This window comes from Monodelphis domestica, chromosome 6 (assembly GCF_027887165.1).
Source record: "Monodelphis domestica isolate mMonDom1 chromosome 6, mMonDom1.pri, whole genome shotgun sequence".
In the NCBI taxonomy this organism is placed as follows: domain Eukaryota; kingdom Metazoa; phylum Chordata; class Mammalia; order Didelphimorphia; family Didelphidae; genus Monodelphis; species Monodelphis domestica.
This window is the reverse complement of record NC_077232.1, coordinates 196309219-196327037: the sequence shown is the minus strand read 5'-3', so window position 1 is coordinate 196327037 and position 17819 is coordinate 196309219. Positions and strand designations below refer to the sequence as shown.

Below are 17819 nucleotides of genomic sequence, written 5' to 3'. Positions count from 1 at the left end.
ATGGAAGCAGACCATCTTTCTGTTTTCTCTCTTCAACATCTCTCCCATTTCCTCCTCTCAAAGGTCTTCCTCCATTATTAACCTTCTATCAAGTAAGAATTCTTACTCTATTGCCATACCTGGCCAGATACTGTGTGGGGATGCTATGACTTTAAAAATCCAAGAAGCAGCATTAGAATCTTGGAGGACCTTTAGAAAGCATTGCCTACTCTATTTCCTAGTTACAAAGAGTTCTTAGCAACCACTTGGAGAGAGAGAAATCAGGAAGCCAAGAAAATGGCAGTTGGTTCTGGAGAGAAGAAAACAGAACCATGAGTATCTCTCTCAGAAGATTTTCCAAAGAGAAGACTTAGAAGAAAAAGGGCTGCACCATGGCAGATTCTTTATCTTATAGGGATCCTATATCTTCTAGTGTAGGAAGAAGGATGATTTTCACAGGTAAATGTGAGAGCTTCAGCTCCCACTCTCCCCAGAAACCTTGCCTTCCTCTCTTCTCACATGTGTGCCTGTGTACATATATGTATTTAGAGTGGTGATATTCTTGTGTTCTTTTTTATCCAACTTTACATGTAATTTCATACTTATAGGATGTTGCTATAAACAGAGGATTAACAATGTACATATCACAGATCAGACAGTCAGGCAATTATCATTCCTTAAGCCCCTACACTGACTCGGTTACTACGCTAATTATTGGGTATACAGAGAAAGGTAAAAGATAGTCCCTGCTCTCAAAGAGCTTACATATAATCACATATTACAGAAAATCCATGTTATTCTCTGCAAACTTCAATCTTTCACTCTGTCTGATAGCAATAGTCAAACACCCCAGAGCCCTTGCTTTTTTGCTTATTAGTCATTCTCATTGAATACAACTAATTCCCATTCACCTATCAAATATGAAGGCAAGACAACTTTAAGAAATTTTATCTAATTTCTTATCGTAATTCTAGAGTTTAAAGGACTTTAGAAATTATCTAATTTAAGGGTTCTTAGTGGATTTCAGGGAGTCCATGAACTCAAATGGAGAAAAATTACATCTTTATTTCAATATAATTGGTTTCATTTCTAATCCTATGTAGTTTATTTGAAGCATGTGAAACCATTCCACAGGCTTTAGTGAAGGGGTCTATAGACTCTACCCAAAGGGTCCAAGGCAGAAAAATGGCTAATGATCCATGATCTAATCCAATTCCTCATTTTACAAATTAGGAAATTGAGACCCATTGATATTATGTGACTTATCCAAGGTCATACTACATGTAATCTGCTTCAGAGATGAGATACAAACTCAGATCTACTCCAGAATCTGGGCTTTCCACTATACTATTCCCTGGGCACTGATTTGCTTTCTCTTAGTATTTGTTCAACTCTGGTTTAAATTGTTTATTTGTGTGCATAGAAAGAGTTCCTTGAGAAAAACTTGAAGAGATGACACAAAGAATCATAATGCCCCTATAGCTGGGTAGAAATTTGGTTGTTTTTTTCCCCCCTTAAACTTTTCCTTTCTGTTTAAGTAATAACTCTAAGACAGAATGGCAAAGACTAGGCAAACAGAGTTAAGTGACTTGCCCAGGCTCACACAATTAAGAAGTATTTGAATTCAAATCATCTTGACTTCAAATCTAGTGCTCTATTCATTATGCCACTTGGCTGCCCAGACAGAAGTTTACAGAAGAAAGATTGTTAGAGTTTATTTCAGAGTGAAAAGTTTACTAAACAAAGTAAGAAAGTAAATAGGATCATGGGGAGTATGTTTCAAATTCAAAAGAATGAACTTTTCAAGCACCTTCAAGCATCTTATGGACCCATTATAAACAATTTTCATGCTAATTACACATTTTTTAAAAATTCCTTATTTATTGGCTAGAAGCTAATCTTTGTTAGGGATTATTTAGGGAGGGCAGTGGATAAAGTGCTGGGTCTGGAGTCAGAGACCTTAAACATTTCTTAGCTGTGTGACCCTGGGCAAGCCACTTAACCTTGTTTGCCTCAATTCCTTCATCTGTAAAATGAGCTACATGGCAATGTAGAATGGCTGCTCTAGTTTCTTTACCAAGAAAACCCCAAATAGGGTCTTAAAGAGTCAGACATCTGAAAATGATTGGATAATAACAAACTTTGTTAGTCCTATTCCAATGATTATCTTGCTTTAAGGTAATAAAATGATATATAGATCACGATGTATCCGCAATCCATTTCTTCTCTAATTCAGACTGGCCTTACAATTAGCTCATATGAATGAAGTTTTACTGTAGGTGAATCTTGGAGAAAATTTCCTCACTTCACAAATAATTTGAGTGAAAGCTAGAGATGGAACTAGCCCAAAGTCACACAGATTTGATTAGAGCTTTCCATAACTTGTTTTCTAACTTTAAGAAGTCTAGTCTTTTTTTTTTTGCAAGGATCTCTCTCTTTATTTGTCTCACTGTTTGTTTACTACCCACATGTGTATTTAATAATAATATAGAGAGAGAGCTCCTGAGCAAGGACATTCTCTATCAGAGGACTGTCACCTTCTGGGCAATTTATAGTCTTAGGGAATTACTTGAGAGAACTGAATGGTTCATTGACTAGCTCAGGGTGTCACAACCTTGTGTGTGCCAAAGGTGGATCCTGAACCAGGTGTTCCTTATTTGAGGCCAGTTCTCTATCACTAAGCCATACTGTCTTCTATGGAAATTCTACTGTGTCCAGAAGGAAGACCGATGAGTAAGACAAAAGGTTAGATTGTCCTGACAAAGAGGAGGCTCTTGTTTCAAGATCTCTGAACAACAATGTTGTAGAATTCCATTTTGGAAAAGGCTCATCAAAATGCAGAAATCTTGTTAGAAAAAGATCAGGAATGGCAAGAACCTGCCATAAGACATTCTGATTTATGAAACTGTAAGTGGTAGGAAAAGTGCAATTTGGAAAAGAATTGCTCCATTAGACTAACTTGTGAATCCATTAGTTTGCCTCTGATTTTGCCCTGTGAAGCTGCTACACTAACAGTACTATCTAAAATTCAATTACTTTAAACATGGAAAATGACTTCACACTGAGCTGTCAGTGGGTTTCCTTTATGGAATAAGGAATTTTTAAAGCTATTGTAAAATAGCCTAGGCAGTTAAAATGAAGTCTGGTATAGTGAATTAAAAAAAGAACTGGACTGGGAGTCATAAGGACTTGGGTTCAAGTTCACTCTCTGAAACCTGTGGCTCAAGTTGTTCAATCAACTAGTACTTATGAAGTTTCTACTATAAGCAAGGCATTATGCTCAGCATTGAGATAACAAAGAAAAATAACGACGACAAAAATCCTTGTTCTCAAGGAGTTCACAGTCTGGTTTTGTTTCTAAAATTCTCTTAGACTATTGTGAGGTCTGGAAGGGGACACCTTGGGGATGAAGGCAATAGCCCCACCACAGAGCCGGTCATTGGGCTCATCTCTAATACTACCCCACTCACCCTTATTACTCTAAATTCTTCCATGCAGCCTCTTTCTTAAAACGTGGGGGCTCCCTACCTGGTGGGCTGTGTACAGTTCAGGTCCATCAGAGCAGTTTAGAAGTTGAATTGACCTTTAAACACTATAGTTGGGCAGTCACTCTTGGGAAGTTGTGCCCCAGCTCCTTCCTGACACCAGCATCTCCAAAGGTAAAGTCAAAACTTGGGGGCAGAAACCAGAGAGTAAGAGCATCCCTTTCCTTTTACTTTGGGAAGGAATTCAATAAATCACACAGGATAAACAGGAATGGATTCTTGTCATTTGAATGCCATATATACACATACACGTGTGTATATATAAATACAGGTTGCTCTTTAACCATAGCCTATGTGTAGGTAGAGAATGGGGTTTTTCAGCTTTGTTGATAGGTCCTTTATGAACATGAATTAAATTGAATTATAGACTATGCCAGAGATTAAAAATTTTAAACTGTAAAGCAGTCAATTATCAACATATTAAAATAGTGTTTTATTGATTTACATATTAATTTTTATTACATATGCACATACAAATACGCTTATTGTTCATTTTCCTGCATCTAGAATATCTGTTAAAATAATACTTAAAAGTTTAAAGCCAGAAAGAGAGATCCATTATGCCCTCCTATTTATTTTATAGATGAGGAAACTGAGTCTGAGAGGCTAAGTATATATCAAGAATATATTTTCCCATTTTCTGCCTAGTCTTTTATTTAGGATCAAAAGAGTCATCAAATCTTGTTATATCTTTCAAAGAATCTTGAATAATTTTATTGTCTAGGTAGGAGACATCATACTTGAAGAGAATCTTTAAGGCAGTATTTTGCTTACCAAATTAAATGCCTTTTTATAATTATAATAAAAAAGAAGCAATATAGATTCTTACATTCTTCACATTTTTTGAACATTCATGTGATGATATGATGATATGTCTGCAGCAAAATGTTGCCTTATAAAAGTCTTCCTATTTCCTATAACCGCCTTCTTCACAAAGGATGCTCTCAATGTATGTATGTGTGAATTCTCATAAAAAATTTTATGACAGTGGAAAAGCAGGCATACCAATTAAAAGTCGATTCTCTCTAGCTTTTTAAGAAGTTAATGAAATCTGAAATTCTTTTCAACACCTTCAGTAATTATTCTTAATTCAACTATATTAAAAATTAGTCCCTCAGCCCTTTCACAAATTTCCCCCTTTCCAGCATGAATTCTCTCATTGTTCACTTTGTCCAGTGCTCATTAAATTATGGGCTCTTCAAGTGTAAGAACTGGGTTTCTTTTGCCTCTCTCTTTTTTTTAATCACTATTGCTTAGCGCCATGTCTGGCACACAGTAGGTATTTGATAAATGCATATTGACTGACTGAATTCAGCAGTTTTTTCAATTCTATATTCTTTTATGTGTCATTTCTATTTTGCTATATAAGCACATTTGAGACTATGATTTTGGATTCTAAGTGTGGTAGCTCTTCAATACTTTTTGGTAAAAAAAAATTTGTGATAAAAGTCTTGGACGATCATTTCCACTCTGTTCCACTTGTTGCCCTTCCATTTTCATCCCTCAAATGGCCTTGGAATAACTGCTTAGTTGGATCTCTCACCAGGTTTTTTTTAGCCTGGTTTTATAGCTTCTATTGTTTCTGCTCTCTGTCCCTCTCCATCTCTGTCTGTCTGTCCATGTTAAAATTTTTCATCATCCTGCTCCAAGATTCGATGAATGAGTTCTTATTTTTTCATTCTAAATTTTTTTTTTTGTTACCACGTCTTTCTACTTCATAAGGAATCCAAGTATTTGCTGAGTCGAGTTTTTTTTTTTTAAGGCTCTTTTGGTCCTCTTATTATAACAATTGATCTACATCAATTAAAATTCCATGTGAAATTAGTATGTGCTTGCTCTTTCATCCATATCCCATTTTTCATAATCAATAACTAATTTAAATAGTTCAGGATGGAGGTGTTTTAATTGAATGCCTGATCTTTTTCTCATTTTATGCTTTCTTCCAGCATTGTACTAGTTTTGATCTTATCTATAACACGCTAATGGTCTGACTAGGTAATTCAGCTGAATCAGGAATGACTCCTGCATTAGTAATGAGCTGTTTCCTGTCTTTTAATATATAATCAATTTGAGGTTTTGTGATGCTCTCATGTACTAGCCATGTCTCGCACCTTCTATTTTTTTTCTTAAAGGAAGTATTGCTATATAGATGTGAGGCTTTTGTATAGCCTACAATTTTTTTTTTGGCTCTTCTTATTCCTTCGTCTTGATTTATATTTTCCAATACCTTTCTCACCATATTCACCATGACCATATTTAGATTGAAGTCATTGACTATCAGACAATATGTGATTTCCTTTGGAAAGTCTTACTGAATTTTTCATTGAGTTTCTGATGTCATCTCTTGCATTAGAAGCTACAATTATTTTCATTATGGTCCTTTGTGAACATTTAGCATGAGTGTTACCATGTGAGATAACCAAATGTTCCATTAAATAGTGTGTTTTATTGCTGTTTCATGTAGAATATGACTCTTTTAATTCCTTTTTTTGCCCCTCCAAGAAAAAAATTGAGCCATTCTTTAATTTAGATGCAAAAACTTCTTTCTTTATTCTCATTTCATTAATTGCAAAAATGTCAAAACTGACATGATTTCAGTTCTTTCATGAGTCTTTCCATTTGATGGCTATTGGGGAACAAAGATCTCACATTTAGAGTTCTAATAATTGTTAAAGTTTATATAGTCTAAGTACTCTGTGAATTTTTATGCCCTCTGTCTCTTCACAGTCTCCCAGTCCCTTTCTCAGCTCTATCACTATCACTGAAGAAAAAGAAAAGAATTTACCAGAACTGAGGTCCATTTCATATTTGTGTGTGTGTGTGTGTGTGTGTGTGTGTGTGTGTGTGTGTGTGTTTCATGAATAGCTGTGATCAAAACCTTTATCACCAAGTGACGATAAGAACCTCTGTCCTTAGTGGGGCTGGTCTATGAAGAAACCTTAATCTGTTGACTAGGGCAATAAATCACAGTCTTTCCAGCTTGAGAGGATTTGACATGACCCAATTCCACTGGAATAGCCTTTGAAAATCCCACTTCCCTTAAAACCAAGAAGAGGCTTTCCTAACTCAACACATTGAAAAAGTAGCCAACTGATTCTAAAAATATGTTACTTATTTCTAAAATGCTTACTTTCTTAGAATAGATAATAAATATCATTTCCAAAGCAGATGAGCAATAAGGGGTATACAATTAGAGTTATAAGACTTGCTCAGTCACATAGCTAGGAAATACCTGAGGCCAAATTTGAACTCAGGACCTCTCTTCTGCAGGTCTGGTTCTCTATCCATTGAGCTACCTAGCTGCCCCTTTCTTTACCAACTAATTTTTAGCAGGAAATAATAAATCCTCAAACCAGATTCTCTTGGCTCCTAATTCTTTTTTTAAAATTAATTAATTAATTTAGAATATTTTTCCATGGTTACATGATTCACAAGTTTTCCCACTCCTCTTCCTTGCCTCCTAGCTCTTATATAACACAGGTCTAACAAAGGCACTTTCCAGATTCAATCAATTCATTTAAAAAAAAAACACAAATATATTTATTTAAAGGTAAATGGATTCTGGCAGAGAACATAAAAATAGATACCTGTCCCTCAATTAATAATTCTCACAGAAGTCTATGTAATCTCAAGGTTTGTGTACAGGTCTCCCAATGAGGCTGTTCCTCCATATTTTTGTCCTTTGATTGCTTTGCATTGCTGTGTAGATTCACTTGCTGCAGTTTTACTCAGTGTTCATCACATGCTCACCATTAATTCATCTCAGGCTCCTTTCTTGATCCGGATCTACTCTGTAGTCCTTCTTTCTTCCCTTTCTCTTACTGAAGTTCTCTTCAAACTCCAGGATATGGCATAATCCCTTTCCCAGAACTTTGCTCTCTCTCTTTTTTTGATGTTTTATTTTAAAAATATTTACCAATTACACATAATAGATTCCTACATAAATTTTCTGAAGTTATATGATCCAAATTGTCTTTTTTCCTCCATCTCTTTCCTCCCCTCTTCTGGAAGCAATTCAATCTGGGTTATATACATGTTATCAGGCAAAACACGTTTCCATATTGTTCAATTTTGTTAGTGAATAATAAAAAAACCCCCCCAATAAGCAAGTGAAAAGTCACATGTTTTCATATGCATTCTGACTCCCAACAGTTCTTTCTGTAGAGGTGGAGAGCATTCTTTGTCATAAATCCCTCAGAATTGTCCCGGATCATTGCATTGCTGAAAGAAACTAAGTCTATCACCATCGATCATACCACAATATTGCTGTTAATGTTTATGATGTTCTCCTGATTCCGCTTATTTCACCCTGGTTCAGTTCATGTAGCTCTTTCCAAAATCATCTTGTTCATCATTTCTTAGAGCATGAAATAAGGAATTTGCTTTTTTTGCTTGTCTGCTGAACCCTGGGGCTGGCATCCCCAAGGATACCACTGGACCCTCCAGGCTGAGATCCCTGGGAGCAGCCATGTCTGTGGCAACCAGGCTTTGGAGATCCCACCAGCCAATCAATTCATTTCAAAAGCCTTTATTGTGTGTTACCTATGTGCAAAGTACCATGCTAACTGTTAAAGGAGATATGAAGATAAATGCATGATCCTATGCTCACAGACTCACTATCTAATAGGAGAAATATGTATATTAAAAACTATCATACAAATTAAAACATGGTTACCTCATAGAAGCAGATATGTAGGAGATAAGGCTAAAAAGTTAGGTTGGAACCAAATCACGAAAGACATCAATGCCAGGTTAGATTGGACGTTTGGATGCTATTTGTGGGGAGACATTGAAGGGTTTTGAACCCTTTTGAACAATAACATGATGAGATCCAAGCATTGTTAGGAAGCTACACCTGATCTAGTTGTAGTGGTTGGACTAGATGAAAGGAGACATTGTGTTAGAAGACAATGTAGTAATTATATATTAAGTAAAAAGGCAAGAAATAATGGTCTGATCATTCCCTGAGCAGAAGAGAAATATCACCCAGGTCCTGATCCTCACTAGGATAATATGTTCATTTTTCTGGAGCAAGAAGGAACCTTAGAGGTCATTGAGTCTGACCTCCATTTTGCAGATGAGGAAACTGAGACTTCTTGGCAGCTCATCTGAAACTGGGAGTAGAAGGAATAGAGGAGTAAAAGATAGCCTTAGGGTTCTGGCCTGCTTTGTTGGGGAAATTATGGTGCTATTAGTAGAAAAAGGGAAGTTTAGGAAGAACAGGACTAGGGTGAGGCAGAAGGTGACCACTTGGCCAAATAAAGGAGAGTTAGCAGAGTTGCTTTTAATGTATACCCTAATTTTTGTACATGAACTTGAGGTGTCCATGGACAGTCCTGTGGAAAGATAATTGGAAATAAAGTTCAGGAGCTCAGGAGAAGGTTAAGACTAGATATACAGACTTGGGGTCATCTGCTTATAAAAATGATGGTTGATTCTCTGGAAAAGGACCAGATTGACAAAGGAGACACTATAGAGACTAAAGGCTAAAGACAGTCTTATAGGTTGCCTATATTTAAAGAACTAAGGGACAGACCCAGGAGAAATCTAGGAAAAGAGAAAGATAATAAATCAGAGAGATAATAAAACCAGGAAAGAATTTCAAGAAGTAAGGACTTCTCAGCAGTGTTAAATACTGCACAGATATCATAGAGGATAAAAACTGAGAAAATAGCATGGGGTTTGGCAAGTAGAAGGTTCCTGTTCATGAGAACACATTGAATAGAGTGGTAGATAAAAAAGCATTTTGGATTGTGCTAAACATAGCAATTTATATTTGCCTGAAATTTTGATTTAAGCAGGGCATATCTAGCAGCTGCTCTGAATTCCCAAAGTTAACCACTGAAATTTGCTTCATGGGCTTAACTTGGTTCACCAGTACACGTATTTGGAACAGTGTAGATGGAGAAGTAGTTGCACCTAGAAAGCAGGGTGAATTGCCTTTGGGGAATTGCATAGTGCTCTTAATAACCCCAAAGACCCATCTTTCCACAAAAACATAATCCATTTATATGCATACATATAGAAATATAGATATATAAAGTCAGAGCTATTCTTTGCTTTGAAGAAGCTATTCCAAAAGTCTCATAAGTTGGTAATAAGGATCTTTATAGGGCACTGATAGTAGGAATAGAAAGGAGGGAAAACATGTAATCGAGATATCATGGAGATGGAATCAATAGGACATGGCAACTGATTGAATATGAGAGCTAAAAGAGAGAAGAATAAAAAAGTAACACCAAGATTATGAATACAGGTGAGCCAGTGAATAGTGGCTGCCCAGAGATAATTAGCAAAGTTAAAAGGAAGAAAAAGTGAGCTTAGTTTTAGATAATGCATTGAAAGTATTTATTAAGCACCTACTATATGGCAGGCAATATTGGTTGAATCTGAGCTTACAGGACATCCAAAAGAGATATCTTGTGGGTGGCTATAGAAACACATCTTGAGTTCAGGAGAAAGATTGAGATTTTAGGGTGATGCTGATATGGAAGTCATTTGCAGGGTGGCTGTAAATGAGATTGCCAACCCACAGTGAGGAATCATAAGATGAGGAGTCAACAAAAGAGAAGGAATAATTAAAATATAAGGTTAGGAGAATTATCAGGAAAGAAGTTGGTGAAAGAAAGTGCAAGGAAGGATAGAAAAAAGGTGTGTGTGTGTGTGTGAATGATTATGGTGAGAGTTTCTAGTAGCTTTGCCTATTTAGGACATTTCAATTGTTTGATTTTTTTTGCTGGAGAACAAGATAGTGAAGAACTAGACCAGCTTGTGACTTTTCATTCCTCCATATTTCTAAAGTCCTTCTCCTTCCATTATCTCTCCCTTTCCCTTCATCTCCATTAGAGGGGAACTAGTGTACACTGACCCCTAGGTAGGAAGCACTTTACCTTTGATGCCTGCTGTGTGTGATCCTACTCAATTTCACTCCCAGCAAGCCATAGACTATAAGGGCTTGTTTTTCCCTTTTTCCTGAAGCCTCCCTGTTTTCCTGGCATTTTAGCCCCAGTTGCCAACAATTATCTCAGAAAAGATAGAAATCCATTAAAAAGCCCCTTCTCACTACAGTGACTGCCTTTTAGAAAAGGGCACTTCAAAGAATTCGTGTGCTAAGAAAAGTTTGCAAGGTGTGGCGAGAAAGGCAATCTATTCCTTCAAGAACAGGTCCAAAATAGGCATTTAAGGACTACCCTTGGATTTTTCCCCCCATGATCTAGTGGGAAGTAATACTGAATAATATATACATCTGGACACTAGCAATTTACCTATTTATTCATGAGAATAAAAGAAAAATAGAACAGTACAGTAGAAAGAGCACTCTATTTGGAATTAAGAATACATGAGATCGGGGGAGACAGCTGGGTTGCTCAGGTGATTGAGAGCCAGGCCTAGAGACCAAAGGTCCTGGGATTAAATCTGACCTCAGATACTTTCTAGCTTTGTGACCCTGGGTAAGTCACTTAACCCTAATTGCTTAACCCTTACTGCTTTTATGCCTTTGAGTCAATACACAGTATTGATTCTTTTTTTTTTTATTTTAAACATTATTTTATTTGGTCATTTCCAAACATTATTCACTGGAAACAAAGATCATTTTCTTTTCCTCCTCTCCCCCCCTCCCACCACCTTTCCCTCTCCCATAGCCAACCCATGATTCCATTGGTTATCTCGTGTTCTTGACTCAAACCCATTTCCCTGTTGTTGGTATTTGCATTAGAGTGTTCATTTAGTCTCCCCTCAGTCATATCCCCTCAACCCCTGTAGTCAAGCAGTTGCTTTTCATCAGTGTTTTTACTCCCACAGTTTATCCTCTGCTTGTGGATAGTATTTTTTAGATCCCTGCAGATTGTTCAGGGACATTGCATTGACACTAATGGAGAAGTCCATTATGTTCGATTGTACCACAATGTATCAGTCTCTGTGTACAATGTTTACCTGGTTCTGCTCCTCTCGCTCTGCATTACTTCCTGGAGGTTGTTCCAGTCTCCATGGAATTCTTCCACTTTATTATTTCTTTGAGCACAATAGTATTCCATCACCAACATATACCACAATTTGTTCAGCAATTCCCCAATTGAAGGGCATCCCCTCATTTTCCAATTTTTGGCCACCACAAAGAGCGCAGCTATGAATATTTTTGTACAAGTCTTTTTCTCCATTATCTCTTTGGGGTACAAACCCAGCAGTGCTATGGCTGGATCAAAGGGAAGACAGTCTTTTATCACCCTTTGGGCATAGTTCCAAATTGCCCTCCAGAATGGTTGGATCAATTCACAACTCCACCAGCAATGAATTAGTGTCCCCACTTTGCCACATCCCCTCCAGCATTCATTACTTTCCATAGCTGTTATGTTAGCCAATCTGCTTGGTGTGAGGTGATACCTCGGGGTTGTTTTTATTTGCATCTCTCTGATTATAAGAGATGTAGAGCACTTCTTCATGTGCTTATTAATAGTTTTGATTTCTTTGGCTGAGAACTGCCTGTTCATGTCCCTTGCCCATTTATCAATTGGAGAATGGCTTGATTTTTTGTACAATTGATTTAGTTCTTTATAAATTGAGTAATTAAACCTTTGTCAGAGGTTTTTATGAAGATTGTTTCCCAATTTGTTGCTACCCTTCTGATTTTGGTTACATTGGTTTTGTTTGTACAAAAACTTTTTAATTTGATGTATTCCAGATTATTTATTTTGCATTTTGTAACTCTTTCTAATTCTTGCTTGGTTTTGAAGTCTTTCCCTTCCCAAAGGTCTGACATGTATGCTATTCTGTGTTCGCCTAATTTTCTTATAGTTTCCTTCATGTTCAAGTCATTCACCCATTTTGAATTTATCTTGGTGTAGGGTGTGAGGTATTGATCTAAACCTAATCTTTCCCACATTGTCCTCCAATTTTCCCAGCAGTTTTTATGAAATAGTGGATTTTTGTCCCAAAAGCTGGGATCTTTGGGTTTGTTATATACTGTCTTGCTGAGGTTGCTTGCCCCCAGTCTATTCCACTGATCCTCCTTTCTGTCTCTTAGCCAGTACCAAATTGTTTTGATGACCGCTGCTTTATAATATAGTCTGAGATCTGGGACTGCAAAACCCCCTTTCTTTGTATTTTTTTTTTCATTATTTCCCTGGATATCCTTGATCTTTTGTTCTTCCAAATGAACTTTGTTATGGTTTTTTCTAAATCAGTAAAAAATTTTTTTGGAAGTTCAATGGGTATGGCACTAAATAGAAGATGAGTTTGGGTAGGATGGTCATTTTTATTATATTGGCTCATCCTACCCATGAGCAGTTAATGTTCTTCCAATTGTTCAAGTCTAGTTTTAGTTGTGTGGAAAGTGTTTTGTAGTTGTGTTCATATAGATCCTGTGTTTGTCTTGGGAGATAGATTCCTAAGTATTTTATTTTGTCTAAGGTAATTTTGAATGGGATTTCTCTTTCTAGTTCTTGCTGCTGAGCTGTGTTGGAATTATATAGAAATGCTAATGACTTATGTGAGTTTATTTTGTATCCTGCAACTTTGCTAAAGTTGTTGATTATTTCAATTAGCTTTTTGGTTGAATCTCTAGGATTCTTTAAGTAGACCATCATGTCATCCGCAAAGAGTGATAACTTGGTCTCCTCCTTGCCTATTTTGATGCCTTCAATTCCTTTATCTTCTCTAATTGCTACTGCTAGTGTTTCTAGTACAATGTCAAATAGTAGAGGTGATAATGGGCATCCTTGTTTCACTCCTGATCTTAATGGGAATGGATTTAGTTTATCCCCATTGCAGATGATATTAGTTGATGGTTTTAGATATATACTGTTTATTATTTTTAGGAACAACCCTTCTATTCCTATGCTTTCTAGTGTTTTTAGTAGGAATGGGTGTTGTATCACAGTATTGATTCTTAGTTGGAAGGTAAGGTTTAAAAATAAAAATAATGCATGAATTTGAATCTCAGATTTGCAACTTACTACTTGTCTGACCTTGGACAAGCCATTTGGCCTCAGTTACTTTATCTGTAAATGAGACTATAGGATTTGATAACCTCTAAAATCCTTTAGAGTTCAAACTATATGAGCCAATGAACCCTCCTTGTTGGAGCAATAAGAATGAGGAGAACTTTCCTGAATCAACTCAGTGTTATTAGAACAGGTTTCACCCTCCACTTCAACATACCCATCCTCTATCTTTTGTGTTTGTATTCCTTTTGAATAGGCTTTTTTTCACCCATTCCTTAGAACTATTTTTTTCAAATTTAATTTCATTTTTCCCAATCAACTAGTAAGCATTTAATTTCTCTTCTTCACACTTTCCCCCAACATTACTAAACAATAAAAAAGAAGGAAAAAGAAAAACTTTGTAACAATTATTCATAGTTTTTTTTTTAATTTGGAAAATTTTATTTAATTAATTAATTTAGAATATTTTTCCATGGTTACAAGATTCAAGTTCTTTTCTTGTTCTCTCCCCATCTCTTTCCCATAGCTGACACACAATTCCACTGGGTTTTACATATGTCATTGAACAAAATCTATTTCCATATTATTAACATTTGCACCAGGGTAATCATTTAGAGTATATATCCCCAAACATATCCCTATCAACCCATGTGATCAAGCAGTTGTTTTTCTTCTGTGTTTCTATTCCCATAGTTCTTCCTCTGAATGTGGGTAGTGTTCTTTCTCATAAGTCCCTCAGAATTGTCCTTGATCATTGCATTGCTGCTAGTAGAGAAGTCCATTACATTTGATTGCACCATAGTGCATCAGTCTCTGTGTATGATGCTCTCCTGGTTCTGCTCCTCTCACTATGCATCAGTTCCTGGAGATCTTTCCAGTTCACATGGAATTCCTCCAGTTCATTATTCCTTTGAGCACAATAGTATTCCATCACCAACATATACTACAATTTACTCAGCCATTCCCCAATTGGAGGGCATCCCCTCATTTTCCAATTTTTTGTCACCACAAAGAGTGTGGCTATGAATATTCTTGTACAGGTCTTTTACCTTATGATCTCTTTGGGGTACAAACCCAGCAGTGCTATGGCTTGATCAAAAAGCAAACAGTCTTTTAACACCCTTTGGGCATAGTTCCAAATTGTCCACCAGAATGGTTGGATCAATTCACAAATTCATCAGCAATGTATTAATGTCCCAGTTTTGCCACATCCCCTTCCAACATTTATTACTTTCCTTTGCTGTCATGTTAGCCAATATGCTAGGTGTGAGGTAGTACCTCAGAGTTGTTTTGATTTGTATTTCTCTGATTATAAGATATTTAGAATACTTTTTCATGTGCTTATTAATAGTTTTGATTTCTTTAACTGAAAATTGCCTATTAATGCCCCTTGCTCATTTATCAATTGAGGAATGGCTTGATTTTGTGTACAATTGATTTAGCTCCTTATCAATTTGAGCAATTAGACCTTTGTCAGAGTTTTTTGTTATCAAGATTTTTTCCCCCAATTTATTGTTTCCCTTCTAATTTTGGTTGCATTGGTTTTGCTTGTACAAAACCTGTTTAATTTAATGTAATCAAAATAATTTATTTTATATTTTGTAATTTTTTCTAACTCTTGCTTGGTCTTAAAATCTTTCCTTTCCCAAAGTATACTATTCTGTGTTCACCTAATTTACTTATAGTTTTCTTCTTTATATTAAAGTCATTCCCCATTCTGAGTTTATCTTGTTGTAGGGTGTGAGATGTTGATCCAAACCCAATCTCTCCCATACTGTCTTCCAATTTTCCCAGTAGTTTTTGTCAAATAGTGGATTTTTCCCCCCCAAAGCTGGGATCTTTGGGTTTATCATAGACTGTCTTATTGAGGTCACTTACCCTGAGTCTATCCCATTGATCCTCCTTTCGGTTTCTTAGCCAGTACCATATTGTTTTTATGACCACTGCTTTATAATATAGTTTGAAATCTAGTACTGCTAGGCCACCTTCCTTCACACTTTTTTTTTCATGATTTCCCTTGATATTCTTGATCTTTTGTTCTTCCAAATGAACTTTGTTATGGTTTTTTCTAATTCAGTAAAAAAAGTTTCTTGCTAGTTTGATGGCACCAAATAAGTAAATTAGTTTGGGTAGGATTCTTATTTTTATTATGTTAGCTCATCCTACCCATGAGCAATTAATATTTTTCCAATTATTTATATCTAGTTTTAATTATGTGGAAAGTGTTTTGTAGTTGTGTTCATAGAGTTCCTGTGTTTGTCTTGAAAGATAGATTTCTAAGTATTTTATATTGTCTAGGATGATTTTAAATGAAATTTCTCTAACTCTTGCTGCTGGGATGTGTTGGAAATATATAGAAATGCTGATGATTTATGTGAGTTTATAAATATTCATAGTCCTAACAAAACAAATTTTCATCTTGGCCATGTCCAGGAATATCTATTTCATTCTACCTTTTAATTCCATCACCTCTCTGGTAGTATATTTCAACTTCAGACCTCTGTAATCATTGCAATATTATTTATTTTATTTTATTTTAAACTCTTTTTTTCTGTCTTAGAATTGTATTGGTTCCAAGGTGAAAGATCAGTAAGGGTTAGACAATTGGACTTGTCCAGGGACACATAGCTATAAAGTGTCTGAGACCAGATTTGAACCCAAGAACTCTCATCTCTACACATGGCTCTCTATCCACTGATAGCTAAATATCCAGCAGCTCCAAGTTATTTATTTTTTTTAAAGGAGGTAACTAAGTTTTGTGAGAGATAGAATGCTATATTTGGAGTTGAGAAGACCCTTGCCTGAATCCTGCCTCAATCTCTTACTATCTGTGTGAGCCTAGGCAAACCATTTAACCTGGCTAGACTTCAGTTTCCTTATCAGAAAAATGGGAATAAAAATAGCATCTACCTCACAATCCTATTATGAAAGTCAAATGTAAAGACCTCTGAAAACTTGTGTGTGTCATTTATTGTGATGGTTTCTGGGAGTTTTGCTTCTTCAGGTCATTTCAATTGTTTTTTTTTTTTCTGAAGGTTAAGATAATGAAAAACTGGACCTTCTTGTGCTTTCATCTTTCTTAATGTCCTTCCTTATTGTCCCTCTCCCTTTCCCTTTATTTCCCCTATGGTTAAAGCCATCAGAGGTGAGCTAGTGTACACTGACCCCTAGGTAGGAATCACTTTACCTTTAACACCTGCTGTGTATGATCCCAGTCCATTTCCCTCCCAGCAAGCGATAGATGATAAGGGATTATTTTTTTCTTTTTTCTGAAGCCTTCCTGTATTCCTGGCATTTCAGTCCCAGTTGGCAGCAATTATCTCAGAAAAGGTAGCAGCCCATTAAAAGGTCCCTTCTCACCACAGTGGCTAGAAAAGGGCACTCCAAAGAAGAAAAGTTTGCAAGGCAGTGGAAGAGAAAATTAATCTATTCCTTCAAGTACAAGAGGACCATTTAAGGATTGTCAGGGTTAATGGGGTTTTTCCTCAATTCCCCTGGCATGATTTAGGCATTTATCAGCAGCTTTATAAAGAGAACTATTTCCAGAAACAACAAAAGTACAGGGTAGACAACTGGAACAAAACAATGAATAGATCTAATACTCCTTTGGTGGCTAATTGTTACGTTGGATAAAAGGGACTCTGGTATAGTGGATGGAGAACTGACCTCTGAGAATTAGGAAGACCTAGATTCCAGTCCTGTCTCCTGGCTGTGTGACCCTAAGCAAATCATTTAACTTTTCTGAAGTTAGTTCTTCATTTGTGAAAAATGATGGCTTTGGCTAGGTGGCAACCTTGGCCCTTGGCAGTTCTAAATCTAAGATTTCATTGCCCTGGTTGTCACGCTTAGTGAAATGCAGGGAAATCGGTGGCTTTCAGTTTGCTAGTTTCCTAAATAAAAGGAAGGTTTGCTAGATAGAGCAGGGACTCTCTGGTCAGCATGGAGCCAAGCTAGGAATCTCCCTAGGGATCTAGAACAAGTCCAGAAATCTTCCTCTACAACCTCTGGAAATTTAAATGGTAAGGACTGGGGACCAGGAATCCCATTTGAGTAGGATTAGTGGAATTGCTTTAGGTTTGTTGAACAATTTCCCAGGACAAAATGAAACAGCCTAGCACCATGGTGTTACAGTTGGATAGAAGGTAAACTCCTTAAGGGCAGAATCCATTTTATTTTCCTATTGGTGCCCTAAGCACTTGGAACCTGGCACATAGTAGGCATTTACTAAATGCTTATTAATGAAATCTGCTTACTGTGGGTCATCCTTTGCTAGGGATAAAACCTTGGGAATAAGTTCAGCTAGTACAATTCAGATAGGTAGTGCCAAGACATAGAGATTTAAAAAAAAATTCTT

At 36.5% G+C, this 17819-nt stretch overlaps 1 protein-coding gene across 1 annotated transcript in view; it reads left to right on the top strand.

Annotated features, from left to right (window-relative positions):
• The first annotated feature begins 233 nt into the window (after positions 1–233).
• Positions 234–17819, top strand: part of SPMIP2 (sperm microtubule inner protein 2) — a 179478-nt gene continuing 161892 nt past the window's right edge. The window contains exon 1 of the mRNA XM_007496174.3: positions 234–438. Within this exon, the coding sequence (XP_007496236.1) occupies positions 372–438 (67 nt within the window). The 5' untranslated portion in view covers positions 234–371. The remainder of the gene's footprint in view (positions 439–17819) is intronic.